The sequence below is a fragment of the Plodia interpunctella genome, chromosome 13, assembly GCF_027563975.2.
Source record: "Plodia interpunctella isolate USDA-ARS_2022_Savannah chromosome 13, ilPloInte3.2, whole genome shotgun sequence".
NCBI lineage: Eukaryota > Metazoa > Arthropoda > Insecta > Lepidoptera > Pyralidae > Plodia > Plodia interpunctella.
In genome coordinates, this window is record NC_071306.1 from 2,805,257 (window position 1) to 2,825,993 (window position 20,737).

Below are 20,737 nucleotides of genomic sequence, written 5' to 3' on the forward strand. Positions count from 1 at the left end.
CCCCTAGTATTGCAGGTGTACATAGTGTGCGGTGACCACTTTTCATCAGGTGTATGCCTGTTTGGTAGTATAAAAAGTGGTACAGTTAACCACATCAAGTTACCCTGCATGGACATCTATATGCCGCAGTGATAGCGACAAATTCGCAATTAATTTGGATAGAATGTGCTATCGACTGTACAATTTCAACCATTTGTAGAAGGTATAGAAGCATGGAGCTTAAGATAATATTTTTTTTGGTCACCCATCCCATGACCGACAATTGTGAGAGTGGACTTAACCGCCACAATCATAAACCGAGCGCGCTAACCACCGCGCCATGGAACTCCTCTAGGGAGTCCTCGAATTTTAGAATTCCTATATAATCTATAAACAAACTGTTTTCCACCCCTTTCTGAGAAATAAATTCTCAACTCTCCAACTGCTTAACTATTTTCAGCTTAGTTACTATTTTAGTTACCATTGCCTTAATTAGACACGTGTTATAATCGGAAATGTAACAATTTATTTTAATATTAAAGGAGATTTGTTTTGCAAAATTTATTTGCGCTGATGTTTATTAATTGGTTTCGATACTTCTATACGTGTGAGGCTGACGTGGATTTAAATATTCATGAAACATTATAACATAATGTATTGTTATTAAAACTGGATATAAAAGGGATCATTATTAAGGATAAGATTTAAGGTATTGTTAACTGATCAATGAATGCACTTCGTGGCTTCCTTTTCCTTCTCCGAACTTTTTCAATCAAGCATTTTATAAAATTTGTCGTGTTTTATAAGGTGGTCAAACATCTTTCCACGAACATTGTTGAAGGAGAAGACAGGGAGTTAAGTCGTATAGGGATATAATATCGATGGCAGAGCATAGATGTAAATAGAGGCAGCTGCACCGGCAGGAACAATACAATGATGTAAGTATATGGTATTGTTACTAACTTCTGCCTGTGGCTTCGACTCTTCTACACATGTTCGCATTCTATCTCCTTGACCGGCTCTACTTCTACATCAATTTAAATCAACGTATCATAGACTAGTTTTAACTAGACGAAACGAAACGGCACAAATAAAATCAAGATACTAACAATTCATTAATTGTATAAGTAAAGCATATTCCGCGTTTCCCGCGCACCGAAACAATAAAACAGTGCTGAAAAACCTCACAACATTTTCACTATAACTTTAGTAATTTACAAGCCAATTAAAATAAAAAATGGTATGCACCCCTGCACCGCCACCCCTTTAATTATGATTTTTTGCATTTTTTAATGATAATAAATACTGGTTGCGGCGACATTACTCCCAGACCGCTCGACTATGGCTTTTGTCGCCTCGTTTGTGTCGTAAAACACTAATGTGGAAGAATTTTATCGATGTCAAGGCTTGTCCGTGATTGGTGACGATGAGTGCGTAGTGCGGGTTTATTTCACTTCTCACTATCGAGTCGATTCGAAGAGAGACGTTGCGAACCAATCACATTGCGGTGTGGTTGTCGTTGCGTCATAATGGCGCGCTGTGATTGGTTGCGTCTCACTGCGAAACGACTCGATGGTGAGATGTACAAAGTCTCACTACGCACACAGAGTTGCCAGGTATTTTTCAAATAAATACCGAACTGTACAGCTAGCAAAAAAATTGTTTTAGTCATATATTTAATATCAAGCAACTAACTAATATAACTTATAAAAATTATATTTTTTCTTACTAAAGCACGCTTCCAGCTATGTCTTATTTATCACACAGATCACGTTTTGAAGCGGTGCTGTTTCCTTTCGATTTTTTTTTCGTAATTGAGTTAGTATCTCATAACATATATGAGATACTAACCACTACAACTGAAAAAGATAACTTTCTATCTTGACCTGACAGAATAATGAACCCGGGACCTCCAGTGCTACACACTGGAGGTCCCGGGTTCATTACTGTCAGGTAAAAGGAAGTCTTGACAGATTTATCACAAAAATACTATGTAAATATAAAACGAATCTAAGTACAAATGTACTAATTCTTTCTATCAAAACTTCCAGTAGACCCCGAAAAAAAAATGGAAAGGAAAAGTATATTTTTTGTACATTTGCCAATGAACGCGTCAAGTACTGTTTGCAAGTAAATCGTCATTAAATGAAATGTAAGTTAGTACCAAACAACAAATTGTCAACACATGGTTCCTTGATGTACTTTTAGTCAAAGATTTTTCTTCACAATTGTTTAACTTGTTAAACAGTTTTAATGTATACAAACACTCAACAACGTCTAACCAACAAAGAGACGGCACATCGAAAACTCTCTAATGAAGATCGTTCGATCAAATATATCAAAAGGAGTCCTTAAACAAATTGAACTGCAATCGTATCGGAATGATGGCGGCCTCACAAAAAAGCTCGGTTAATGAAAAAACTACACACCGTCAATATTTGATGAGAGCCAATTTAAATGTTCGTCCACTTGTAGACATCGCATAGTTCGATTCGACTAGCTACTCATGTTGCAATACCCGGGCACGAGGGGGGAGAGGCAGCGACGATCCAAAAAAGAATAAAACTAAGGAAAAAAATGGCGTTCACGCGCCTATGTGTGCGCCGAAAAATGCAGATATAATGCAAGTAATAATAATAATAATAGGCTATCGGGCGCCCACCCACCCCCACCCAATATTCATTCAAATGTGCTTGCTTTTTTAACTAGTTTTTGACGATATTTTTTGGGGATTTCCATTAGTAGCCGTCCGGGTAGCGTCCCTGAATAAGTGCGCTTCTGTTCTTTTTGTACGTTGTTTAGTGCGTTGATAGTGGACTGTTGAGTTAAATAGATGGCGCGCGCTGACACTGACGTATTATTATGCAACAGGGTATGGTGGTTGGCAACAGTAGCGGATCCCTTCTCTTTGTATAATTTTGTTTATCTTAATATACTTTGGCATAGATGCCATGTTATGTATTAAAATTTTGTGCATATGAATAGGGAACCCAACAGTATGAAAATTTAAATGAATCTTTGTTTACATAAACATTTAGAAATAACTACGATTGATTTTGGAACTTCTTCTTCTTCTTTTTTGGAACTAATTAGTGACTTTTCTATGAGAAGTGGGATGAGTGAGTGATGAGTTTCTTGAAGAAATCTCCTTGCATCTTCTTCTTGTCCTTTACCGTCCGTTTTTCCTTCAACAATTATGTAATTTTTATCATATCTTCATTATTAATTAACACTCTCTTAATTATCGGTTCTGACAAGAATATATTTAGCATCCACTAGAGCGTTGATTTGCTATCAACACGCAAATAAGAACATAGTTATAATTCCTAACACATTTTGACAATGGTTTCAAGTAATATCAGGTAAATAACAACATGAATCTAAACTACTGCCAACCATAAAAACTGGATCAAAAATTACAGAACCAATCAACATTTTAAAGGCTATTGAAAAGTCAACCCTAGGTAGACATCCGAAAGGGTTCAAATTACAACGAACATTGTAACTAAGCCAAAGTTATGTTTTGCCAAATTTCAAAAACACAAATTATTTTACACCGTGACTTTAATTAGGCCATCCCTGTCGTATTAATTAACAACATGTTAATTTTTTTCGCCCAAAAAATGACAAGTTCAAATTTGGAACGGACTAGGACGGACAAAGCGCCGCCCGCGCGCGCGACATAACATGACATTCAATTTAAACTCCGAACGGAGCACACGTTCAATAATTAACATAATGTACTTTTTCTCCTTTTTGCACTTTCCGTTTGACACTCCATCACTCATGGAAATTCCATTTTCAATGCTGCTACAGGAGGATGGGGTGCGCGGGGTGGTCTTTGCATCCGCGCATTGGACATGGCGGTTTCGGGGAGAGGGTGGTCGAAAAAAAGATTGTTAAAAAGGCTGGCCCCCGTGCGGCAGTGTGTGAGTGCGTGCGGGTAAAAAAAGCGTTCACTAATCGATACTATAGATTCTGAGGCAAGTAGGTTGCGCCCGCCGATTGGTCGGCACCCAATCGCTTCGCATTTTTTCGTGGAAGCCTAACGAAGCGATGCATGTTTAGTCTTTCGGTGCAATTGCAAGGACCTTTTGAACCCGATGTGTCGTCGTTTTGCCGAAGCCGGCCTAACTGGACGGTCAACACTTGAGGATCGAGCGCGCTTATTCGCACTTAACTTTAGTTTGCTCTTATTTTGATTCCTAGCGTTTGAGAGCGGCAAGGAATGCCAAGAATTTTTAGGTCAGTTTAATGAATGGTTTCGGTGCAGATTGTTAGCCGTTCCTCCAGTTTAAAGTTATTAGAGCTATTTTGATAGGGTTAGAAAACTAAAAGGTGGATTAAGAGACAGAGCAAAATGTCTTGATCTTAGTTTTTCTTTTACAAAGAAATGTCGATGGCTGGGACTCACCTCATTCTTGAGGTTGATGGGCTCGTGCTGCGGCCGGGGCGGCGTGCGCCGTCCCCCCTCCGCGCCCTCCAACATATCAGCCTCGCATCCCGACTCGTCTGTGAACGAAAGCCAGAAGATTGAAAAATTAACTTATTCTTATTATACTTAATAAACATTCGAAGATACAGTACTCAAAATATCTCAAACTTTTAAAGAATTCTATTTATTATATTTAGAAGACTATTGCGCTACCTCGTTTCGGAGGAAAATATCAATTTTGTGGTCATTGAGCAAAATGAGTACTTATTACATTTTAACAAGTTTGAAACGTTGGAAAAAATTCAAAAACAATCATTAAACAACCAGAGCCTAAAATTTAGCCAATTTTAAAATTTGAAAAGTATATTTTACGAAGAAAGTCAAAAATGTTTTAAAAATTGTTCAAACAAAAGAACTAAAATAATACACTCAATTTGTTGCTATCATATCGATGAACCAAAACAGCAAAGTACACATGCAAAACTTCCTCATAGCTAGCAACCTGTACATGAACCGTGTCGTCGAGTGGATCGCAACAAAAATAAGTAGATTGTAGAACACCTCCACAAGACACGCGTCCCACCCCCGCCCGGACCTACCCCAACACGTCGCGGGATGTAGGTCAAGCGAGACGCTTCTTAATCTGAGGTTGGATTATTTTGTACATTCGTTTGCTTTGTAAACGTGCTGTTTGTTTTATTCTATTTCAAGTTTCGTCTAGGTGTCTGCCTATCTGTTTCAAAATCTTGAAAATTTTATAGATATTTCCGCTGGATATTTTCGTTATACGTTTAATCGTTGTATTTGCAAAGGATGTTTTATCAAAGACAAAGCATTTCTGAAGATTATAGATCTTCGTAAACTTTTTTAACTTCAACAACTCTTTCTTTTAAATTTTGATTAAATAAATAATTTCTTACAAATATTAAAATGTCTATGAATGTCTACTTGGTATATATAAACATCAAATTAAATAAAATTAAATACCAAACTCAAAAATACACAAAAAACGCTATAAATAATAATACTTAACAGTATTTTCATAATTATCAAATAGCACAGTCCATGGATATTATTTACTCGTTTCAATATCAAGCGATTATTCCTTAAACGGATTTGAGCTTCAAAACGTCTCAGCCGAGACTGAAACTGAGTTCAGAAGTGGGGGACATTGCGTTAAAATTATTTCAACGAGTATTGATTTTGCAAATCCCAGAGTGATATCAAAAATAGCACATATGATTCCAGCGTAAACAATAATTAGAAATAGATCAAGCACTTAGCTCTATTGCGGTATTTGTAATCGTTCTGGGAACCGCATTAGCAGCTGTATAAGGGCGCCAGATAAGCTTTATTACACTTTAAAAACATTACTATGTATATCAGTTGATTTAGCTTCAAGATTCATACAATTTCTTATGGTGTGTACCATAAGAAATTGTATGAATTGTACCTACCTTCTTCTTCTATAATTTTTTTTCTGTGTATTATTTTCTATTTAGATGTACATATTCATTGTCACGATACATTCAGTATTTTAGTGTTCCTTAATTCCTTCATCTCTTGTTTCATATTTAACTGTTTTGTGATATGGTTTTTTGCAAACAATCGTAATTTATACCTATATCATTACTATATTCGAAGAATTCTGAAGGTACCTTCAAACTAAGTACAAATATTTTATAGGCAAGTACGGTAATAATGAAGATATGTTCCGAATATATTTCGTCAATATTTTCGACATTATACAAGGTAAACCAGATGGGAAATAGGTACTTAATTTGGATATTATTTATTCAAACTTTATTTACTAAGATCATACAAATGGCGAAAAAAACTAAACTGAAATCTTTTCGTACAATTTCTTTCTTTCGTTCTTTTCGTACAAGTAAAATGATATAAGTGCTTATATCGTTTTACTTTTTGTATCATTTGATTGTGGATTTTACGCTTTCATTAGTAACTATGGCCAAGCTATAACTTGACGAAAGCTGGCCTTAAACATAACGTTAACAGACAAGCGCAGTCAGAAACACTCATTCGACGGTCAGGCGACCTTTGATATGGGGGCACGGTGACGCAAATAATTAGAATTGGCACCGGTCGAGGTACATTTTACTTATTAGGAGCAATTTAACAAGGAAAATATACTGCTACGCTAGTAATATAAATAGTTATCTCGATAAGGAAGTAACTTATCAATTCTAAAGTGGCTGACCGACATCCAATACATTGAATTATGAATAGCACAGATATATAACATTAGACAAGATAACGTGAGAACTACCAAAATGGAAGGGGCCTAGTTTTATGTCACAATCAAAACGCTTGCAAATTCAACCCTACTGCAAAGCAATAAGAAAATAAGAGGCCTTGCTCTAGTATGGGATTTTGAGCCTTGCAGACGTTACAAACTAAGACACTACCAATCATTGTTCCGCAAATAGCCTCGGAGAGCCTAAGCAACACGGCCCGATGCCAAAACCTAGCAGCCGTCGAATATGATTGCTCCTAATGCGGCTGGCGAGCCAGGGGGTGAGTCGAGGGGGTGAGGGGGTTACTGCGACGCGCCGTGTTCTGACCGAGCAGTAAGTCTGGCTTAATCCTATCGGAAACGCGCCTCCATTCAAGATCGGGAAGGCTCGACATGGACGCCGATGTGAGGACGTGTCTCGAGATATCTAAGATTTTTCGTACAACGTCCGTCCAGGGGTATTTCGTACAGTATGGATTTGTAAACACGCCTCCTCTTGCAAAGCAATAACAAAATCTGTGTGATCCTACATAACAGATTTTATTTTTAGTTTAAGTTAGTAATCATCACCATCATCTATGCTGTATGTATCTAACATAAGCAAGGTATCTTATAAAATTGCCTATAGACGTTGAAAGATATCTAGCATATTCCCTCGACCTTCATTACATAGTATAAAACAAAGTCGCTTCCCGCTATCTTTAAAACTACGCAACGGATTTTGATGCGGTTTTTTTAAATAGATAGTATAATTCCTGAGGAAGGTTTAAGTGTATAAGTATCATGGTTTTAACCGAGCGAAACCGGGAAGTCCCAAGTGATACTATAAATACTAGATACACGATGAAATAAATTAGTTCGAGTGCATGTTACATAACGATCCATACAGATTCAGATTTGATCTCGTTGCTAAAAAAATTGATGCAAAGTATTTATTCTGTGTGTATAATATTTACTACAAATTTTAAATTCAAACAATTTTCAAAACTGCAAACCACTGCTGAGAAGAAATGAATAAAGAAACTCATTTCCCGATGACAGCACCCGTTCACGAGTTGACGTATGTCAGTCATCGCGAAGGTCAGTCACGACAAAGGGAACCTCATGACCTGGCCCAAGGAAACAGTCACCAATTTGTCCATTTTAAAATCAAATAGACCAATTGGTGACTGTTTCCTTGATAAATATGTATTGATTTGTAATACATAAGAATGCATATTTTTCCAATTATAAAAGTGCAGCAATGTTTAATCATACAATCGATGTGTAAATACACAGACACACAAATAAACAAGACATACTTGGATTCATGCAATTGATCATCTTATGTTTTGTCACTATCGCACATTAGAAAATTTGACATTAACAGAACGAGACAAAACATACTAAGTAATACAGGGTGACTTTTTATACATTGGCAATATTTTGACAACAACTTTTAGTGTGGGAGTTACTCCGAAATCGCGAAAAAAATTAGCTGTTCTATTTACCTAGCTTGTAGAAAATGTATGGATCAGCAGTTTTTTTTTTCGTGATTTCAAGGTTGCTTCCATATGAAAAGTTTTTTAGTACTATCGACTGAGCATGCAGATAAAATAAAGCCAAAGTACAGAATGTATAAGAAATCACCCCGTATAATTTAGCTTAAAGTACGCTCCTTTTTTATATCAATAACAGGGTGAGATTGCAAAAACTTAATATCTCATAACAGCTGCTAGCCAAATTATAGGTCTAACGATATCTATTCGCCGTTCACTGCGGATATAGGATATATCCTGGGATAAATCCTATGCCTTTATCGCTTATGCACCCGCCCGATGCATCTACTAGAGGGGGACATTACAAATTAATAGCACAAAGACCGGCCGCAGATCGCCACTGCGAAAATTTACAGGCTAGGCACTTATAACAGCTGTATTATAGCTAGAGCACTGCGGTATAAAGACTTTAGTGGAATAACAGCCATAGTTGTAGCAGCGGTAAGGAAAACTTTGATGATATTAATAAGTGATGCGAATTAAGCATTCTATGATTGGGTTTGAGATTGAAATTGTATTGGAAATGGTATTGATTGCTATTTTTAGTACGAAATTTTTCTTTTGTTACTTTAGAATTTAGTTTTTGGTACTTTCTGACGTGCGTTTTTTTCCAATAATATTATTTTATTTTGTTTAGAGCCCTCAGGTGTCCCACTGCTGGGCAAAGGCTTTCCTCCATTCTTTCCATATAAATAATACCATTAATATTTTGAAAAAATATTTTCAATATAAATTAGACGTGTCGTATGAAGTGGTGACAATTTTGGTTATTTTTCCCTAAATTAGGGAAGCGAAATTAGTGATTCACATGTTAGGAACACATAATATGTTTGCATCGCCGTTTTGGCAGATCATATACCTTACGCAACAAACATCAAAGGTTGTATTCGGTATCTGCATGCTCGAGATCTTGACTTAACGAAATGGTCTTTGTTCGACGGACTCACCCCCACCCCCATCGCCCCCACAGGGGCAGACGCAACGTGTTAGAAATTAGAAGCACTCACGATATACGTACGCTTGCTTTGGGCTGTCTAAACATAACACTAGCTTTTGTCCACGGCTTCATTTGAGTGGAAATGATCTTTAATGGAAACCTTGCTAATTTTAGGGAAAGATAGGTAAGTATACTATCACATAGTCAAGTGACAATATTTTTTCTGCTGATAAGTATCTACTATTTCTTATTCTACGCTAAGTCATGACAGTTAGCTTTTGTATTCTTGGTGTCTGTGAAATATCTTTGAATTTCCTGGTCAATGTATTTTTCTTATATATTTGTAAACTAATCATCAATCATAAAAAACAACGCTAATCGAAAATATACTGAAGCTGATAAATTAAGAAAAAAAACGTAGCTAGGCCATTTTTGGATGATAGAACTAGTGAAAGAATGAACATTAAATTAAAATAATAACGATACAAAAATATCAAGACTCGCGCGGCAAAAAGCGGTTTAAAAACCATGTGTGACATGAATAATTATATAGAACTAACGTTATTGCAAAAATATTAATCAATAGTTATTCGGAATTCTGAAACCTACTCACGTTGCACAAAATGCACAAAGTGCAATGCATTCACTCGAGTCAGTGTGTCTTCACCAAATGTCACCTGACCCTTGACTGGCCGCACCCCCCGGGGTGGGGGTGTAATGCACTCATATGTAAGTACGCACCACCGAAGGGAGGCATTTTAGATTTCATAGATATACAATCTGATTAATGGTTTGATAGTTTGTGGGATTTTTGCGTTTTGAAGCAAGATAAAGAATCTATTCTACACGCATTTAAGATTTTGGTCAGGTTAAGGTGATACATAACTGCACACTGGCGCCATCTTCACATGTTTACGAATTTCTTTTGTTTATTAGCCAAAACTAAAAAATTCTGAAAAATTTCCAAATTATACTACCCTAGATAAAGGACTTTATTGTGAAGTATTATAGTTTTTCATTACACAATGTGTCACAGTCACAGTCTACTGAACCAAAAACGGTGGCTACCAAAATCTTCATAGTATCAAAAGAAATTAGTATAAATGTGATTGTCGCGCTAGTGTGCAGTTATGTACCTTAAATCTCTTTCTGTCATTGTGTACTTTAGAATCTTGAGAAAACTCCATTCATTTCACTTTCCTTAATTTTAGCGTTATATAAAGAAAGGCGCTGTTCTGTTTAATATAGGCCAAAATTACATCTTCGCATCCTTGTGTGCAACTTAAAGACTAGCTACACGAATTTAAAAATACTGAACACTCACACATGCCAAAAGTTCCTACGTAAATACCAGCCCTGTATAAATAAAGTGTCTCTATGGGTCAATCCCAGATCAGCGTTGACAGTACAAGGAAAGTTTTTGGAACTTTACGTTCGGTTACAGGGTTCAATCGTTCGAGCTACCGCGTCAAACTGAATGGAACTTTATCATGTCTAATATAGAGCTGAAGTCAGCTTGACAGCTATAGTTTACCCGTAGCACACGACTCCATGAGAACACTATTGGTTTACAAAACGTTTACTTTGCCCAGTGCAATAAATATTGTCCCTAACATTGGTTAAAATATGATTCATTCGTCTTGTTTTCTTCAATTGTATTACATTAATGACCCTCGATTGCGAGTCGCGATCATCCGGATCGAGTGTACACTTTTGTTTCACGCTTTTTTTTATAGAAAAATTCGCGGCTTTAACGACTGCTTCTACAAAAGTAAGCGGACAAATTGCTTCTAAAACAACAAAAGCCGACCGGAAAAATTCACAATCGCACCGAATCATTAATCTCAGAAACAAATGGAAATCGGCCGACATCTGCTATACTGCTGGAAAAAATGGCCGCCGTAGTCGACAGTTGTCACGTTATTCTCCACGGGATTAATTAGAAATGCGATTAAAAGCAAACAAAACAGGGAATGGTGAACTTAAATTAATGAAAAATTACCACCCTCCGAGCACTCGTCAACTCTTTTTTTTTAACGGGGTCGCTCCCGCGCATTAAGCGGCTTTAATTTGAATTCGAAATTAGAATTACGCGCGCTTTATAATTATTGTTTTTTTCGGCCAGTGACGGTTGATTTCTAATTCCACGAGGGTTTGTTATTCGCGTTTAAAAATACACGAACTTTTTTTCGCTTTTTTCCAACGATATATTTTTATTGATAAGGCTTTGTTTGACCACACATATCAACCTAGCCAAATTCACTGTAAAATCACAGCTTTTACCACCGCATAGGGTACAACATGTCATGCAGTTGTCTGTACGTGACAGAACAGGGTTGTGAAAGAGTGATGATTTATTTTTATTTATTTCTGTAACAATAAACAAAAAGTAAAAAAGAATATAACTAAAAACAACATTTAACTGAAAAAGTATGTAAATGTGTCCTAATACATTTAATTAAAATTGAACACGCTTAATAAAATATTAAAACCTGGGACTTTCGATTTACAGGCCTTAATGGGCCACTGAAAAAAACACTATAGTGACAAAAGCAAATAAAAAGTGTACAGTGCTCCATCATAATTTCTCGCGGCTAAAATGTCTATAACAAAAGGAACCGTTGACACTAGTTCTTTGAACTGCCGTATTAATAGTACGAAACAAAAGTTTATGACTTACAACATCACAGGCGCACTCTCTTAATGACCAAGGAAACGTTCAGTGTAAAATTCTTTAATGCATGATTTAATGGCAAAAGGTATTATTGTATAAACCTCTTGTTTCTTGCAGATTCATACATTTTGCGTATTACTTACTGAATATAAATTGTTTTAGTATTTGTTATGAGTTGTGCTTAGATTTGAATAATATAAAGGGGGAAGCTATTGTTCCAGTTATATGGGATGTGCATTGTGATTCGTTAGTCTTCATGTAAATATTATTAGTACATCATAATTGTGTTGTTTTCAGCACGCCCGATCCGGTGGTCCTGGGATCGATACCCGGCGCGCGAATATTTGTACTTGCGATATTTGTCTGCGGTTCTGTGTGCTTTGTGTCCGTTTCTATATTTGTGTCTATCGGACCTGCGATACAAGCTTAGTGACACGTGTGGTATCATTTATTTATTTATTTATCTTTTCTTACGTATTATAAAACAAATACCTCAACCACGTCTGTCTGATCGTGATAAACTGAAAAACTTGAAAAACACGGGTTTCCACGTGCTTTTCACTAATAGATAGTGTGATCAATTTCTGAGGAGGGTGTAAGGATATAAATTTATTAAGTTTTTAACCGAGCGAAGCCGCGATGGGGCTGGCCGCTAGTTGTGAAATAAAGAGTGTTTAATGTACCCTTCAACTCATCACGAATATACATTGATATAAGCCGTGAGCATTAAATGCATCCGAAAACCCAGCTCACACAAAACACGTGAAAATTCCCGCAAACGCATCGAACACACAAATTAAACGCGCATTTACAAATATCGGTCAATTAACGTTCGGCCGTGATAACAATTGAAATCGGTTTCACTTTCGGCACGTTTTAACGCTACGCTAAATATAATAATAGATGGACAGACGGCACTTTCAATTTTGCGGACGGCAGTGCCGGCAGTGCGCGGGTGTCAGGGATGTGCGCGGGTGTCATCCGGGTGTACTAGCTGCGCTGCAAATGCTGTAAGGCAGGGCGACGCGACGCGACAAAATCAATCGTTTGCATGTTAGCTGATGGGGCTTCTTTCTGTTTTATTAATGAATTTGTTTTTGTACAGTCAACAATAAGGCATTTTACTCAAATTCATAGCAATTCTCCCCAATTACCGCTTATAAAGGATCTATTCTAATTGATTTGTGGTAGACTGTACACATAAATAACACAGAAAACATATAAACAATAATAAATAGTACAATAAAAATAAATCTTTCAGTATTGAGAGAATTTCTTAATTTTATTAATCCCTTTCAATTGGATTCCAGGGATTAAATATTAATTCTGCATGAAATTCAAATTCAAAATATTTAGAAATGAGAACTTTGGAGGTACTTCTCTATTTAACATAATATAAAGAAACAAACATTTTCATTTATATCTATCAGTACGATAAAATGTGATCTATGATGTCGCATATCCGTCCGTAAACTTTCACCATTCCATCTTTCTATATTGCGTCGCATCGCGTCGCTTAGCGTTCTGCAGCGTAGCTAGGACGCCGACTCAGGGTTGTACACGGACGTCAAATTGACGGTCGCGAAACAGCCTGTTTTCTGTGTTATCTGAATGTTTAATACTTTTATCACTAAATTGTTGCCATATAAATCTATGACTGCTTGTCACTTGGATGAAAACAGGAGCACGATAGGAGGTCCGTTCAACTGGTGAAAAGTATGATAATTTACTAGATACCTAATTAGTTATGTTGCTTTATAAATATTTATGTGCCGTATCTTTCCCCACTTTCCCGATAATATTTCCTTGGTTCCGGGAATGTGCCGGGATCAGGAACAACACACTAACAGTTTTGAGAACGTTGTTGGGGACGGGAATTTGAAACGACACATGACTATTTTGCTTTGAGAACACTAAACATACTTTTCTAAACAAATAAATTCGTATTCAAATCAAAGTACAGCTTAACCCAGGCTCCTATGCGATCATAAAAATTGCTCATCCATAAAATTCTCATAATAATAACGCATTACCCACAACAAACCTTACAAATTTCGACTTAATCCTCCACGTCGTATAGTTTAAAATCCTTTAACGGCTTAACTATTCATTAGTGCGTCGAATCAAAGGGTTGGCAAATCCAACATGTATTGTTAGAAGTCACGCGTCAACTAAGTATTAAATATAATTATGTTTTTATATTTCCGTTGCTATAGAAATTAAAAGCGCCTGTGAACGTATTTTATTGACTTATTATTATTTTTTATTTGTGTAATGATATGTTATAGATCTATATAGTTTGTAATAGATAGTAAATATTTATCCGTTTGAACCACCCACGATGAAGTAAAAGCAATATCGAAATTTATATCTTAAGTTCCAAAATGTCTTGATACGTATGCTTACTTTCACACAACATTGATGATGTGATGATGAACGTGACATAAATTTGTCATTTCATTTTGCAAATTTTGCTTTTTAATAACGTGACAATAGTTCGTCTACTTTTGTTTTAAATTACGAATTCTTATCTATTTCTAAATTCAAAATCACCATACGAAAGAAATTAAGAAAAATAAACTTCCTAATTTAAAAATCAACGTTAAAATTTACATGACCGAAATAAAAGACGAATCAAACAACAGCCAGTGACATCTCGTAATTTAGACTCTAATTACATTTAATGTCCACTGTTATTTTTTCGAGTTTTAATGCGCGCCGCCATAAAAAGATAATCACAAAAATAATTGAAACGAAATAATAAAGGGAGGGGGGGGGGGCGTAGGGGGGCGATTAATGACGTCGGGAGGGATAGTCGGCGCATTACGACCTAAATAATCAACATAATTACACTTTTTAGCCCGGCTTCCCCTTTCGCCCATAATAAGTGGCGTTGAAAAGATTCTCTATTTAGATGGCAGTAAAAGCCCGGAAGGCTGCTTTCGCATCGAACGTCGTAGAATATTAAGTAAATTCATTTCAAAAGCCTATATTTGATGTGAGTGATCAACTCAAAAATGCATTGAAAAAGGCTTAATTTTTATAAAAAAATTAAAGCTTACGCTGAAATATGTTTTCTTTCGTTCTGTCAATGTCAAATATTGGAAAGTGAGATGTGACAAAACATAGTTTAGCATTTACCCAGGAACAGCTCCAGACGTGTAAACTCCTCAACGGTTTACACGGATATAATTTTTTTGTCGCACATTGAATTTGATCTCTCTAACTAAAAGCTTGTGTCAAAAATGACATTTTTGTAAAAGACCTTCAAATAAGAGTTTGATTTCCGTAGAAAGTGTATGAAATGCTATTGTTTCCCATTACTCTGGAGAGTATGGATAACCCTCTATTCCCAAAATAATAAATGAACTCAGGAGACCGGTTTGAGCTGTTAATTCGAGAGATTAAGACGCCTATGTATATAGAAAGGTCTGAAGTTCAAAACTTGCTCACACTTTGTGTGTTTGCAGCCAGCAATAAAAGTGTTTTTTTCGCTAAGTTGATAATAAATATATTGTTAATTCAGAAATAGGTTAAAGTGTAAGTAAAGTAAAGTAAGTACTATGTAATTAATTTAGTTATTGAATCTATTAATCATGAGCATAGAGATGATATAATAGAATAGATAATAGAACGATATAGATGATAGAATTTCAATAGTAATATCCGGAATGCGGGAACGGCCTTAGATCTGAAAGTCTGTTTTTGTAATATGACAGTCAAGTGCGAATATCGCGTGTTCTGCACTCGCGCCTTCTCACTTGCGCAGTGGTTGGATGTCGAAACTTAAATGTATTAATCAAAGTTTTTACGGTTCCGTACCCAAATAGTATTATTAAGACTCCGACTATCATTCGATTGTCTGTTCGTCTGTAACCTGGCTGTATCTCATGACCCGTAATAGTTTTATATTAAACATTTTTGTTGCCGCTATATCAAGATAATATACTAAAACACAGAATGAAATATTGAAGGGGACTCCCATAGAACAAAAGTATTTTTTTCCCCTTTTTACCTATTGTGACATATATCAACTGAAAGGGCTCGTTATGAGGATCTCGAATTCAGTTTTTGTTATTACTGTAAAATAAACATATGTTATTCAAGAAAAAAGACGAAAATTGACCATCGCCCAAAAATTTTGAAAAAACACAAATATATTTAATTCCTTGTATATTAAGTACATAAAACTCGCACTTGACCGGTTTTATTTTTACCAATACTTCAGGTTAGTTGTGAGTACTCTTGAGACACAAAAGTTTTTATTGAGAAAGTAAGTATATTTTTACCCAGTTCTTGCAAATAAAATTATTTTAAAAGTTACGCTGTATACAGCTAATCGATTTAACAGTCGAAAATAGATTTGATCAAACTTTAATTCGAACACAGAAACAATTTTACTACGATCAAAAACAGATGATGAATGCTAAAATTTAAACTGAAATTTTAGTTTTTGCAATCCTATAAAAGCTTAATTTTCACTCAAAATATTCACGCGTTATAATTCACCGACTTATGTTTTAATTTTAGAAAAAAAATATTTTAACATCTTCCCTAATATTACGTCTAAATTGAATGTTGAAATATCTAGATCAAAAAAAAAAAACAAGATTACAATTTATTAGTTGTTTATTTATCTGATCACGATTTTTTATTAGCTTTTGTAATTGAAATAATATAATCAAAGTTAACGCAGCGTGTAATGCTACTTTTCTCTGTATTTCATAGCGTTGAAGTATTAACTGTATAATTTAAGTTATTGGTTTCTGTAATGCGATGTAGGTAGAACAATTACGTGTAGTTTATATTTAACAGCCACTCCCGGTTTCATTAGTAGAAAATTGTTTTAAATTATATTCTTGCTAGATCTCTGTGTGTTATCTGAATGCTTTCGCTTGCTTCTCGGCCTTGGAGTGGGGGAGTCCAGGATTTTTCAACACTCCTACTTTTAGCCAACTTTACATCCAAAATTGTTAGACCATGGACACGTATATTCTTGATGGCATCTTATCGTTTTCACGGCTCCTTTCTTCCTCAGCCGTTGAGCGTCGGAGCCCAGGGTCCGCTTTCCTACTTTTCCCTAGAAAAACGTGGTTTCCGCTAGAGACTACACGTGTACTTCAAAAAGGGCGTGAATAGATTTAATCAGGGCTGGTAACGCGCGTGTGACACCGTTGGTGTTGCAGTCATCCATACGCAGCGGTAACCACATCAGGTGGACCGTATGCCCGTTCGCTCAGTAGTTAAAAAAAAAACATTATTTAATGAAATACTTCAGCAATTTAAAGAGAGTTTTACCCTTGATATTACCCCTATAAATAACTAAAGAGAACTCAAAGTTTTAATGAAAGGATAAGAACTCTAAATACACAAATTGACCACAAGGCAGATGCATCGACCTGTCACATTACGTACACCCTTTTTCTTAATCTGTGTGATTAAGGATAATGAGCCATTCAAATGTCCATGTTGCCTTGGATGTATGAATACTAGATGTGGTAACAAGTGATATAGATAAAATTCACTTCAATTCTCCGTAGATCGGTGAACTTTCAAGCATTTTGACCGCCGTCATTTCAAATAAAGAACCTTTCTAAATTATTTAAAATCAAATATTGATAAAATTTTACACCTAACCTCATATGTGATAAGGGTAGGTGTAAAATTCACTAATTCTGTAAGCATTTCAAAACGACCACTGTCGAGAAGAGATGCCAAAAGAAACTCATTTAAAGTCTTGCTATGACGTTATGCTATGATTTAAATTAAACAGTTATACATTGCTAGGCTATCGAGAATGAGAAGAATCTCCACGTGTCACACTCCATTTTTTTTGCTACCAGACCATCTTATGGTGATTGGAAGTTTTGGAACAATTGTTCTAAAGCTTCCCATTGCTCAGGAGGAACCAATCACCATCTATAATAAATATTTAAATTAAATAAGACATTATTCACCGATTAATGTGATGTCACGAAAGGCTATTATACTTCAGTTAAATTATAATATATACTGTCAGCTGATTGGCTCACAGATACTTCGAATAATAATAGACTTTAAATAAAAACAATGCCAGGCAGTGGCCGGACAATCTCATGTGCCTTTATGTTTATGTCTTTATAGAAGAGCATAGGAATATATCATACTATTGACTAATACTATATATACATAGCGAAATTACATATCTTTATTCGAATACTAATTAAAATATTATTTGGTGTAGTGTTTATTGATTTTCCACAAAGAAAAAAGAAAAGAAAGAAAGAAAATTATCTTATACTTATTTGATAAGTTACTTTTTATATTATTATAAAATATACGTTTTTATGCACAGTAGCGCCATTTAAAAAAAGTACCTTATGTGTTAATCCAAGGTATCGGGTACCTCAATATCAAATTGTATAAAAATTGGCCCAGCCGTTAGAGCGTGAAGAAGTAACTAACATACTGACAAATTTTCGCCTTTTTAATACTAGCTTCGCCCCGGGCTTCGCTCCAGTAACTTATGTGTTATTCCAGGTTATATTATTATTTAAAAACTAATCGTCCTATCGGTCACTAGTGCAAAGGAGAAACAACTATCGGAGAAAGCTGATACAATCATATTCTACCCTTGTACAAAATTTCATAACAATCGGTGAAGTAGATTTTGCGTTAAAGAGTAACAAACATACATTCTCACATTTGTGGTAAGATAAGATTTTATTGTGGTGAGAGGTATGTGTCATTATTTTAGTAATGTGTCATTGGGTTTGGTTTTTTGTAAGTGGAAATGATTGAGTATTGTTACTCAAAAGTAACTTAATTCAAAACAAACGCTTGAGACCAGTTTATGAAACGAAAAATAAATACAAGACGCCACGCCAACTTCTAATTAAAATGATTAACTTAATGGGCTCAGTCATTAGTGAATTTAATTCGGAATCGTCCATTTTTTTCATCCGCAGAAATTATAACTCTGCAGCCATTTTACGATTGGTACAGAGCTGATTTTAAAACATTTACGAGCAATCTTATTGCTTTCATTTTTGCTATTGTTTTGTTTATTATATGTAGGGATTTGTCTTGCATCGATCTTGGGAATTGTAGGAATGCGGTAACTATTAAACTATTCTATCTAGCAAGCTAACTATCATAAGCGCTAAGCTTGGCGTTTTTCCTATCATGGATATGGGTTATGTCATGTCCACTCGTGACGTTCCCTCTGTTATGGTTGAGCTTGCGATGGCTAACCCATGCGTGAACTTGGGGGAACAGATCAGCTCTATTCATGTAATAAATCTTACATGGTACTGTAGCATTTGTGTATTTTGGTCTTTCAGTTTATCACGTTTTCGGGACTAAACCGTTAACCTAATGTAAATGATAATTAGAACAGATATAGATATATACCTGAGGCCAAATTTAGGCAACCGCGAGCAGAGCTGAGAGCAACAGTTAGTACTCTATATTTCTACGCATCAAAATAAGTAGCTACAAAATCTAATTTACAATGAATGTCATTAAAATTATCACCACAACCACAGACAGAAAATGGCGCGCGCGATTATTTCTTAATTCAATATATATTATAGTCAGACGTCATTAATGAGGTATTAATTAAAACATAATTAACCCTACGTTGTAAACAACGTGTAATTAGATGAATCAAAAAGTATTAACAATAAGGAAAATAATTTTTAATTCGTTTGACATTTGTAGAATCAGTTTTAATATGATTTTCGAACTCATTCGGAATTTTAGAACACTACCTAATTTTTTATTGAACATTTGACGTTCATGGTATTAGTGGGTACTCCGACGATGTCCTTATTAAATACATGTTGACGTTACAGGTATCGACTATAGATATGTCGAAGTGTAGCAAGACACGCATTTTGGATAGGTTAATGTGCTGTTGACTGTAGGTACAGTTACTAATGAACTTCTTTTTTAGCTTATTGATTGTCGTATATCTCATAAAAAATCGTGGTGAACATTATCTGATTTTCGCTATATCCCGTGCTATTTCAAGTCTTGTTAGTTTATAGATTTTGAATTAACGTAAAGTGAGTAAAAAAGGTAATCATTTTACTGTAAGATGCAGACAACCAATCATATTGCGGTGTGGTTGTCGTCACGTCACAATGCCACAACTCTCGACAATATTAGAATGAATGCGAATTAAAAACTCGCACTAAGTGCTGGAACATTCGTGGCCAGCCGGACTAACCGCAAACACTAATAATTACTCTCAAGGAGCTAGACCAAATCCCCCCTTCGGAAATATGTCCTTGTTTAAACAAAGTGATTATATCAATTGTGTCGAATTAAACAATCTATTGGAGTACGCACATCCTTCTCAGAGGCTTGTTATCAATAATGATATCATTAAGAGGAAACTATTAGATGTAATCAGGGTTTTCCTTTTGTTTTTATGTTAGGTTTGTTGAGTGAATTGACGTGACGCGATACATAATGTAAAAGAGAAAAATCCTATTTTAATTTGTTACTTTTTTAAATCAGTTTCTTTTATACTGCCAAGCAGACAAACCAGCATACCTACATTGCCAGATGGAAAGATATCACCACAGCCTATGGACTCCTGTAATGCCAGGGGTGTCACACGCGCGTTGCCTACTTTGTGGCCTAGGATCTTTTGCCACATTATCCTGTCACCCTTCAAACTTAAATAAAACAAGCACTGCTGTATGTCGACTGAAATAGATAAGAGTGAGGTACCCATGCAGACGACCTTTGTACCAAGATATACCTACCTTAGATGAAACGGTTTTACCCCATGCTCCTTCTGTCTCTTTCTTCGAATCGTGCTAAGTAGCATTCTCGGCTGTTTTGATAGTTCCTCATCACTTACTTTGGAACTCTAAAAAGTATAAATACAATCAATTATATAGCCTTTATACCCGGGAGCAGTGCGGCA

The 20,737-nt window shown here is 35.7% G+C and overlaps 1 protein-coding gene across 5 annotated transcripts in view; it reads right to left on the reverse strand.

Annotated features, from left to right (window-relative positions):
- Positions 1–20,737, reverse strand: part of pdm3 (pou domain motif 3) — a 133,655-nt gene that overhangs the window by 102,999 nt on the left and 9,919 nt on the right. For all 5 annotated transcript variants that reach the window (XM_053753805.1, XM_053753810.1, XM_053753806.1 and 2 more), the window contains exon 3: positions 4,394–4,491. In XM_053753805.1, coding sequence (XP_053609780.1) covers positions 4,394–4,468 — 75 coding nt within the window. In that variant the 5' untranslated portion in view covers positions 4,469–4,491. The remainder of the gene's footprint in view (positions 1–4,393; positions 4,492–20,737) is intronic.